At 35.7% G+C, this 11,499-nt stretch overlaps 1 protein-coding gene across 1 annotated transcript; it reads right to left on the bottom strand.

Moving 5' to 3' along the window:
* Window positions 1–412: 412 nt before the first annotated feature.
* On the bottom strand, window positions 413–2,646 carry LOC143608700 (tyrosine-protein phosphatase RLPH2-like). The gene is made up of 4 exons (XM_077083666.1): window positions 2,130–2,646; window positions 1,892–1,959; window positions 682–861; window positions 413–580 (listed from the first exon to the last, which is right to left on the bottom strand). The coding sequence occupies exons 1-4, from the start codon at window positions 2,641–2,643 to the stop codon at window positions 413–415; spliced, it is 930 nt and encodes a 309-aa protein (XP_076939781.1). The 5' UTR covers window positions 2,644–2,646.
* Between the last annotated feature and the right edge of the window lie 8,853 nt (window positions 2,647–11,499).

Raw genomic sequence — 11,499 nt, 5'->3', positions numbered from 1 at the left:
AAATCTATCCTAAATTATGTTTTTATTAGAGATTATGTCTTGTTTGTGACCCAAGATTCACAAACATTATGTCAAAATCATACGGATGTTCCAAAACGTAGCATATAAGGATTATTTTACATTGTCAATATCAACCGTAGTTATGGCAATAAACTCCATTGAAAATTTATAGAATATTCATTCATAAAGCATAACTTGCCGACTGGTAAAATAAAAAAAGTCGACACGAGTATCCCAACACTTTGTAAAAACAAAATAAACGCAGTACTTTAAGCAGAACAATTGCAACAATCAACCAGACCCAGACCCAACCTGACCAGCAACAAGTGAATGGTACAGGTAACGACGTATTTGACCCACTATATAAAAAAAATACCTATAAATTATTCATCTTTTCAAAATTATAGCCCCGCTATTTGAGTATATCAGTGTCACGGACAATAGTCTTTGAAGGCAGAACGATTGCAGCCACTGGATTCTGTTCAAGCCCCCCACCTTCATCAATAATCAACCTAAGTCCATCCACATGAAGCTTTCCATGATGACCACTCACCAAAATCGTCCTTGTTTTTCTCAACACCTGGTTCATTTATTTTTTTAATGAAACAACGAATTGAGCATAACAACTTCTAACATTCTTTCTCAATTCCTGGTTTGAAAGCATGATTATTATCAACTCACCTCAGGGATGCCCCAAACGTTCTTTCTCCCGCTAAGAGGCTCCACTTTAGAAATCCTTGTATCCTTAGCTTTCAAATACTTAATCTGTTCCTCAACATCTTTTTTACCGTCCAGACCACCATGAACAGCGATCAATTTACAAAATTCAACTCCATTCCCACTCTCTATGGCCACATTATCCTAAACAAAATTGTTACATTATATGCCTATATTAATATTGGTTTATAGGAAGTTTGGCTATAAAGGTTTTTTCTTTATTTAAATTAGCATAATTTTCATTTTTTTTATAAACTGACCATGAAACTTTTGTACTTTCAAATTTAGCAAGAAAGTTATTATTTTTTCACTTTCAGTTTAATCTTTTAAAACAGCTAAATAAGCAAATGTGTTTAGTTTTTTACTCCTGGAGGTCTATGGCTAACCGATACTGCACACCATCATTTAGCTATTGCAATTCTTTTTCTGATAGCGGGTCACATGTATAGGACCAACTGGGGCATTGGTCATGGTCTAAAAGATATTTTAGAAGCTCATAAAGGTCCATTATGTTCCTGTAAAATTTATGACGAACCTAACCGATACCAGTACCGGTAATCGTTGAATGGTCTTCGATTGATGTTAAACACGTGTCAGTATCCTTTTAGGCATATAATGACTATTTGTTTCCATGGTTTTTTAATCGATATAAAACACACGTCGATATCTTTTTAAAAATATCACAAGTATAAAAAATATCACAAGTATATCTCTTTGATTTACTTTCTTTCAGTTGCTACACTCGAGAGCCCACTACTGTAGACAGATGTGTTAAATTTTTTCACTTGAAGTTCTTGTATAAGTGTTATGACAAACCTAACCAATACCGACACAACACCCGCAGCAGCATTCGTTTTTATAGCTTCAGATCGATGTAAAGCACGTGAGGGTGAGTTTCCATTAGAATGGTTAAAATGCTAATGGTGAGAATGGTTACAGAACGTGTGCTCGTGTGTACGTGTGTGCATACGTGTGTGGTACGTAACTATGAGTCGTGCATCACACATATTAGAGAGCTCGGAACCCACGAGGCATATCACGACTATATTTATCGTTGTGGTTTTAGTTCGATACAAAACACATATCAACTATATTTCCTTCATATTTTCTTTACGTCGTAATGAACCGATACCAACTGAAACTAAATTCCCTAGTTATAAGTTAAAACCTTTACCTCTTCATGAATCCACACCAAATCCGCAAGAAACTTGTTGTGTTCTTCAGGAACCACTTTCATCAAATCTGCATAAACAATAAACAACTTGCATTTTGACTTCCGGAAGTCCAATTAAACAAATCCAAATTTGGTTGCGCTTAAACGTTAATTACAACTAACCCTAATTTTAATCTCAAAAACAACAACATTTAAGTAACTAGGAAAATAAATAATAAAAAGTAGTATAAGTATATACCAGGGGATCCATGATTCACACCATAAGATTCAAAAGTAGTTCCAGCATCATAAATAGAACCCTTATATTCGATTCCTTTGGCAGTATTAAACTTAACACTCATCTTCCCCGCCCATCTCCGCCCTTGCAAATGCATATTCTCATACCCGTAACCCTTGTACCACCCTTCTCGCTCTTCGTTTGCCGCATACTCAGCCCACTTATCATGAAACGCTGATCCGTCCGGCGGTGGGGGGATGGCTCCAACAAACGCGGCAAACGCGAAGTCGTGGTTGCCGGCGAGGAAGACATGGGATTGCTTCGGGTATTTTGAGGGGAGGTTGGTTAGGAAGTCTAGGACTTTACGAGTGTCGGGGCCGCGGTCGCAGTAGTCGCCGAGGAAGATGACGAGGGCGTGGTCGAAGGAAGACGGTGGGATTAAGGTTTGGAGATTGGACCAGAGGTTTTGGAGCTTGGTAATGTATCCGTGGATGTCGCCTATGCAGATTGTAACCCTGGGGTTGCTGGTGGACATGATAATGATTTTGAGGCTGGGAAATTGATGGCAGCAAAGCTTTGAATATAACTTATTAAATTACGTAAATATAACTTATTAACTTATCGATCGAGTTTTTCTTTCCAAAATGGAGGATGAGGATAAATAGTTACCAAAATAGATTTTTCTTTATTTCTTTGATTTTAAATAGTATTTCTATTTCATCATGAGATCGATATCACTAGTACCGCATATCCTAAACCCGAAAATCGCAATTTTTTGATACCGATACCGAAATGTTTGGTTCGAAAATCACTAAATCTTGGTACCGGTACCGAAATATTGGGTCTAGTACCGGTATCAAAGGTAAAATTCGAGAAATACCGGTACCGTACCGTACCGATCCCGAAACTCAAAACTTTGGTATCGATTCGGTACCGACGGTACCAAATTGGTACCGATTTCAGTACCGGACCAAGAACCAAATGCTCATCCCTAAGATCTGTCATTCAAACTCAACCGGAATCACGACCCTAACTACGACCTCCGGAGCTACGTTATTCATGCCATCCAGTTTCTTTCGCTTTTTTTTCGACCTTGGTTGTCCTCTAATTTGGATTGTTTTTTGGGGATTTTTATTTCCCTGTTTTTAACGGTCTTTTTGACGTTTTGTTCTCTAATCAGGTTCAAGGAGCGTATGCTCGGCAAGTCATTAATTTAAACAAGATTTTAGGTTAGGGTTTTACCCAAGTTTTGATTTGGTATCGGTTCTCTTTATCTCTTTCTGTTGTTTAGGTTAGGGTTTTACCCTTTCACTAAATTGGGGTTTGGCATTTGGTTTTCTTTATAACTTTACCGTTTGTGTTTGAGAAATATTTTGTTTTGCAATTTTTGAATATTTACCATATGAACTAAAATTATATTACGATTTAGTTTTCTAAGAAGCTGTGATTTAGTTGGAGTCCTTGATTAATGTTTGGCTACTTTGATGATCTATTTAGCTGTTTATAATAGAATTGCAAGTTAGAATAGTGTTGCTTTACACGTTATGTTAATGCTTATAGAGTATAGACGTGTTTGTGTCAATTGTTGACCGTTTGTCTAAATGGATTTAGAATGTTTGGACATAATTTTGCTATTTTGCTTACTTTCCTGTTTATATAAAGCATAATAGTAGGACTTAATAGATTAATAGATTTAAGCATTTAAAACAATCTGCTTATAATTTTTTGTTAATCTATTAAGTGTGGTATGATCGTAAGGCGAAAGTTAACGTACAAATTAAATTAACGTGTTAATTATGATAATCAAGTAGTTTAAAATCATCTTACTCATTCGTATTAAAAATGATTTTAATAAAATCATTTTACTCATTTGTATTATGTGCCGCAATCATTTGGGGTATTTTCTTATTCCAACAAAAGCAAAGAGATAAAAACAGAAGGTCTCACTGAAACTGACTTAAAAGAACAATTTACTAAATTTACAGAATCCGGTTAAAATTGGCATTTGCATATTTTGAATAGAAAGGATGGTTACGGATCATTTTCCTAACACGAGACTAGGTTGATTAAATTGTAAAAAACAGAACCAGATCAGAGCAAAGGGGTAACAAAGGAAGATTTATTTTATTTTTTTAATTCAGTTGAAGCCAACAACATTGGTGTTGGTTTGACTGTTGTTTTATCACAATTTTTCAGGGGCGTTTTGGTCACAATTGCAAAGTAATAATAATTTCAAAGTGCACATTTTAACCGGTCAAATATTTGTTTAGGGGTAAAAGTTTTAATAAAAAAAAGAGCCGTTGAGCTCAGAATTAATAAAAAAAAAACCTTAAAAAAAAATCTGCTGGAGCCCCTCCACACCAGGGCCAGGGGTTCCAACGAGGGCTCCAACACCCCCCTAATCCAGTTTCTCTCTCTGCCACACGTCATAATATTATTGGCTGGAGCCCCCACTGGAGCCCCCATTAGAGCCCCCCACACCCCTTAGCCTAATAATTTCAAAGTGCACATTTTAACCGGTCAAATATTTGTTTAGGGGTAAAACTCATATTGTCGTAATAGTCTAACTTTAATTTTAATTTTGTTTAAATTTATTTTTTTGAAGCCTCTTCCATCTTAGGTTGCTAATAAGATCGATGCTTTTGATAAAATGTTGTTGTCTTTGCCTCTTTGGTTAATCCTCTAGGTCACCAAACAAAGATGAAACTTTATGATGAACGGGTCCAACTTAGTGTTTAGATAAAACTAGTTGTTTACTCGCGCGTTGCGCGGCGAAATCGTCGTTAAAGCCTAATCATTGCCGTCGATAAAACCCGAGCATTGAAACCAGGGCATTAGTAAAACACCGTCGTTGGTAAAACCCAAGCGTTACAACGGCTAGGTGACGGGAATTTGATCGGGATCGGTTACGTTCGTTATGGTATAAACAATGTTGGTTAAACCGAACGTGAAAACCCAAATAAATTCGTCAAATGAAGTTATAAAAAATAAAACTTTTAAATAGATGATTATTCGAACGGTAAAATCCAGGTGCGGTGTTGCCACGTTGGTAAAAACAAAGCTTTGTAGTTCTTGCCTTCTTGGGTGGTGACCTGGTGAGTTGACGTGAATTCGGTTGATTTCGATCACGTTCGTTGCGGTTTCGAAAATAAAACAGGGGAATAAAACAAAAAAAAATTGAGGTCACCCAATGAGGTGACATCAGTCGATGAAACTCGGGTGTTGGTAAAAGCTGAGCATTGTTGGGCTCGACCATTGAGCGATGAGGCTACGCGACATCGGTTGGTTGCCGTTATATTAGTTGCAGCTCCAGAAAAACAAATAAAAAAAGGTGTTGGTGAAACCTGAGTATTTTCAGACCGAGACGTTACGACGGTCAGTATACGCGATATCAGTTGGTAAAAGAAAAAAAATACCAAAATTGCAAAAATTAAATAAAACAATAAAAAAAAACTTAAAATTGATCTTATTGCACCGAATGTCTCATTTACTCAATATCCATACACGAAAAGCAAAAAATAAAAAATAACAAAGTCTAATTACAAAAAACAATAAAAGAACTTAAAAATTCTTCTTGTGGCACCGATTGTCTGTTTTACTTGTATATAGATAATTTGTTAAAATGAGACAAATTCATGGAAGCAAACGCATTAGAGAATGGTGATGAATGCAGGTTTGAATACTACCGCAATGAAGGTACTTTGTTGGTTTCAAAAGTTGATCATTCAAAAGAATCGTTAGCAATGACATTTAAAAGGCATGTGGATATGAAATGTTTGTTTAGGTAAATGAGGAAACACGTTTGATTGGTTTGTTATGATGTTAAGATATTTTCTTTTGTTACATTTCACTTTGTTGTTTTGAATGTTGGTTTGTTTGGTTTTAAAAACTTATTTGCTCATCAATTCGTGTGTGTTCGTGGTTGAACAACAGTCCATGCAATTCATGTTGTCATCTTAAAAAATAGTACACCCATGTCTTGCTATGATTGGAAATGTAAGTTTAAACCAACTATCTCAAATGGTTGATCTCATCTTGTGCTGTCATACGACAAAGGGAATAAAGTTGGATCTAACCATCTCAGATGGCTAATCCAGTCATCTGAATCAGCCATCTACTTATACGGACTGGATCAACCATCTACTTATACGTTGTTGCTTACATGGATTGCCACTAAAAAAGAGAACTCCAATCCTAAATACTATTTGCTTCATTGCTAGATACCTAAAAACCAATTTTTTAATATTCAACCTACTATTTTAAGAAAAAAACTCCACATAGTTCATCATTTTCAAATTCTCAAAAACGTAGCTAGCTAGACCCACATTTTCACATTCCCGGTTTTCAAAAGGCTTAAATAACAAACACATTAACAATCCTGCAAACTACTTGACCTTTTATGTAAACGCGTAAGAGAATTCACGTCCAGTCCTCTATCTCTATAATTATAATAAAAAAAATACTATATGTATCTCTCATGTTTAATTAAATAATACTTTTTTATATCTTTATCATTACAGTTTCTCTTTCCACTACTCACTGCAAATTTCAACAAATATTAAAAAATAAATAGGGCAAACAACATTTCCCCAAAATTACAAAAAATAACACATTTTCTCTCTCCGCACTATAATTTACACTCACAATCACTCATAACTCAACCCTATAATTCGCAAAACACCCTCACATAATTTTAAGGGATAAGATGAGAATGCTCAAAGTAAAAGTGGCTTTGTTTATGAACGTGTCATCGAGATGTTTTCCCGCTCCCTTTTTGTTTTCAAAAAGGGGTATTCCCATGAGGGAAACCTCACCACCTCCTTAATTCTAAGGCCATTTTCCTTTGCCAATTTCCTCAGATTCCACATATAATAGAGATAAAACACTTGAACAACTCAAGAAAGTGTTTATCAACTTTGTGTATTTCCCCATTTTCCTTCAAGTAACCCAAACAGCAACTCATGAAAGTGCTTATCAACTTTTGGTGTGATCCGCAAAAACCAACACCAAATATGTATTAGCATTACCATTAACTAACTAGCTAACCGCAATTAGTTAATTCTAGGGGTGAGCAATAACCAAACCGTTAATCGTACCGAACTTAAAACCAATGAAACCGAACCGAAATTAACCGATAACCAAAAGGTAGTTATCGGTTATTTTTTTACCCTCGAGTAGCTGAAATTAACCAAACCATTTATATTTTCATATATTTATAGTTTTTGGCACCTCTATTTTTATACCACCATTTTTTGTATACATACCTCCATGTTATGTATTTATATATAGGAATATTAAATTTAAATAACCTCAACTATGACTTATTGGTAAATATCAGTCCCAACTTTACACTTGCCTGCTGACTGTCCCAATTTTACACTTGCCTGCTGACCGTCCCAACTATTGATGTATTTGTTTTTAACGGGCCGCGACTAACGGATTTTAACTCCGTTAGTGATTTGCTGACGTGGACCTTCTTCTCTGGCCACATCACGCCGGAAACTTGCCGGAAACCTGCAACTCGCCTCCATTCTCCCTAATATCGTTACACCATCTCTCTCTATCTTTCCCCTCATTCGAAACCTAACCAACGTGCCGCCGTTGTTGTCTCCGGCGAAGTCCACCCTCGTCAATCGTGCACCATTCGAGGTAATTGACACATCATTCGACTCGTTTTTATCCTTTTAACAAAAGCCCTATGCTTATTTTGTAAATTGTGTAACATTAATTTCAAATTTTTGAAAATAAAATCGGGTTTGGTATATAGGGATTGGCCATGAAAGAAGATGAAATCTACTTCATTTTTTAATTTCCGAAGTCTTTTGAAGAGGGAGGGAGACGGTGTGACGATATTAGGGAGAATGGAGGCGAGTTGCAGGTTTCCGGCGTGATGCGACCGGAGAAGAAGATCCATTTCAGCAAATCACTAATGGAGTTAACATCCGTTAGTCGCGGCCCGTTAAAAACAAATACATCAATAGTTGGGATGGTCAGCAGACAAGTGTAAAGTTGGAACTGATATTTTCCAATATGCCATTGTTGGGATTATTTAAAACCAATATTCCTTTTAAAAATACATAAACACATTTAAAATGAAGATGGTTTTTTTAGAAACGCCAGTTTATGTCTAAATCATAATTATTTAATATCTAAACATAATTATAATGTAATATGTACAGAGAATTAGAAACAAATTTGAAAATATGTAAGTTTGTTAAAAAATGGGTATGCATATATAGGTGTGGGTTCAAATAAGAAGTTTTATAAGCCTAAGAAGTAATCCTAGCCCTTCTTCAAGTCTTTTTTATTTCAAAATTTAGGGACCATGGGGCATTTTTGTTCATAAATAAAAATCTAGATCTCGAAAACTCATTTTCAATACCATATCTACAACTCCAATTTTCAAATCAAACACCACCATATCACAACCACAACCGTAGTTAACCGACCACTGCCGTGACCTATGTTTTTCCGACGCCAGCCACTACCATCGCAACTCACCAACCACTATCACATCCCAACCTATAGCGGAAATGCCTGGGCATGAGTTGATTGCTCACAGCTCAAAGGTACTATCATAAAATAAAAATGACAATATCTATTAAGTTAATTATTTCAAATTAAATTGCACAAATTATCCAAACACACAAATAATCCAAAAAAGTAAAAATAATCCCAAAACAAAATTTAAATAGACATAGTCTTCATTAATTCCCTAAGGTCCTTTCTAGATGTCGCTCACGTCAAACTCCAAGTTAAACGATAACCTACATATGCGTAGAAAATAAATTGAGTTTGTCAATGACGTAGGCTGTCGCGGTCTACTAAAAAACAATTAATTAAAGACTTAAATACCTATAACTAGTACGGGTAAGTAAGGTCGTCTCCACAGGGACTCACGGAAAGTGCTAATTTTAACACTACTAATTTAATTAATAACTAAGTCGGACAGACGATGTCAAGCAGTTTTTAGAAAAAGATTAATTAAAACTAACAATTACTTAAAAACAGTTTGTAAATAATATTAATGAAAAGTATTCATTCTAGGTTCGGTTAATGTGACATTCAACTTAATCCCAGATTCAATTATCTTGATTACGCAGTAATTACTAAACCTAGTAGTTAGATTGTGATGTCAAACGATACCCTAACCGAATTGACGACACAATTGAACTCGGTTTACCTAATTACCAACTTATGTTTGTTAAAACCAATTAAGAGCCAATATTTGATGATAACTAGTCAATGACACAAGAGCTTAAACCCTAAATGTTGATGAACACAACCAAACAAATAATGTATTAATTAATAATCCCAAACACAAATTATTTAAATAATCAATCAAGAATTAAGCAAGACTAAAGCAATAACTCAATCAAGCTCATAAACATTAAGCATACGAATCTGGTCAGAAGTTAAAATACACAAAAAACTAGCCTAGAACAAACACGGGAACTTAGCTAAGCATCGACATATCGATTAAATGACTTATCTTGATGAACATGCAAACCCGAGATGAACCGGAAGCCTTGGAATGGTGAAAAATTGTCCTAAGCAGCCTCTTTTGCCTCTGGAAGTCGTAAAAATCTGAATGGGAAGGTTAAGGGGTTTATATAAGGCAAACCCTAATTTTTGCCGACATTGAGCATCTTCGCGTATCGCGAAGATGTCCTAGCTTGCTTCTTCGCGTATCGCGAAGGACAAAATAGTTGGGCCAGAATCTTACAACTTCGCGTATCACGAAGTTGTCCCTCTGCATCTTCGCGTATCGCGAAGATGCAACTTTTCAGCATTTTTTATTTTCTTTTCTCGACTGCCTCGTGATGCGTGCACTTCCAATTTCTCACTTCTCGATCTTCATTTCAAGCCCGTAAATATCCTCATTAAGCTCCATAGCTTCCAAGTTCCTGAAAACACATAAATATACTTGAAGTACCAATGTTCATTCGATTATTAAACTAAAATTAACTAATTAATATCTAAAACTAACAAACTTTTACCCAACCATCAGTCAACACCAGGTTGAGTGAGATTATCACCAGTTTTGCATGATATAATAATAATATAAATAAATAAGCAAAACGTAATAAATGGGTTAATAAACAATCAAACCATGAGCAGTTTAGGTGTCAGTTGACCATTGCCTAGCGAATCGGGCGTTGGCTACTGTGATAGTCGTATGATCATACTATAAATGAGAATATGATGGATCTCCCCGAATGCGATAACGTAAACATGTAAGCATATAACAATTATATTTGATCGATCACACATAATTACATGTTTGCTAGTTTGATGTCTATATGTAATACGAAATACTGATTAGTACGCATATGTCCCCAAAACTTATGAAAATCAGTAAAATAAATGGGAATAACAAAACTCGCCTTATTGCGTAGGCGAGTAAATAAAAATAAGAATAATCGGTTAAATAATAAACGAATCGTCCTCTAACGCGTCGAACAAAGTAAACCAAATGAACCTGAAACTTTCAGATAAATAAATAAGAGTAAAACCGAAATCATTTCCGGTAGAATCGTTCCAAACAGATGTCTAGAACTCCGGTTATGATAATTTAAACGTATAAGCGAGCCGGTACTGACAGAATCCGAACAGCGAGTCGAAAGTTGGGTTTTGGTCAATAGCCTTAAAATCTCGTCACGAAAATAAAAGTCTTCTGGACCGAAAGCCGGTTCCGAGCAGAAGCATGAGAAGCTGATTAGTTAAACTTGTTGACCAATACACCCTTGAACGGGATTAAGTCAAATTGATCAGTCAAGACCCCTTAATCTCATAAATCAATTAAGAGTTATCGACTAAGGAATATATATGAGTGATTTACAGCTCATAACTTACCCAGAAAGTGCATGAATCAATCGAAAACTGAAGTCAAAGGTTGTTGTGATAGTAAAGTCAAAAAAGCTTGTTTCTTCAAGTAAAATGACTAAAAAGAGCAAGGGTACGAAGATCAAAGGCAAGTGACAGCTGGGAATGTATATTTAGGGTTTAGAGAATTTGTGGCAGGTATAATATGTCTTGTTTATATAGAATAAGCAAAAACGAACCAATTTTAGTTAGTTTACTTATTTAAGAAACCGAATAAGGCTTTAATGATCAAATCAACAATATATGCAGCCAAATTTCGTTCTTGAGGAAGGGGTAATGTATGTGGACAAGTACTTAGTCTAAGTTAATTTTCTTGGGGCTTAAATCACGTGCTACGGTCCAAAAATAAGCGATGTTGTACAAAAAACGAACTAGGATAACAAAATATCAAAGGGTTCTGCATAGACACACCATATCGCCGCACGACGGCACTTCCCTACCTTGGTCGCACGACACTCCGGGCCTAGGGGGAAAGAGTTTTGTTGTTTGGCAACTTTGTCCTTGA

This window comes from Bidens hawaiensis, unplaced genomic scaffold (assembly GCF_021521415.1).
Source record: "Bidens hawaiensis isolate Kalapana, Puna unplaced genomic scaffold, B.hawaiensis_p1.1 tig00419406_1, whole genome shotgun sequence".
Taxonomy (NCBI): Eukaryota; Viridiplantae; Streptophyta; class Magnoliopsida; order Asterales; family Asteraceae; genus Bidens; species Bidens hawaiensis.
Note: the sequence above shows the minus strand (reverse complement) of the source record. Positions and strands in the feature narration are given on the sequence as shown.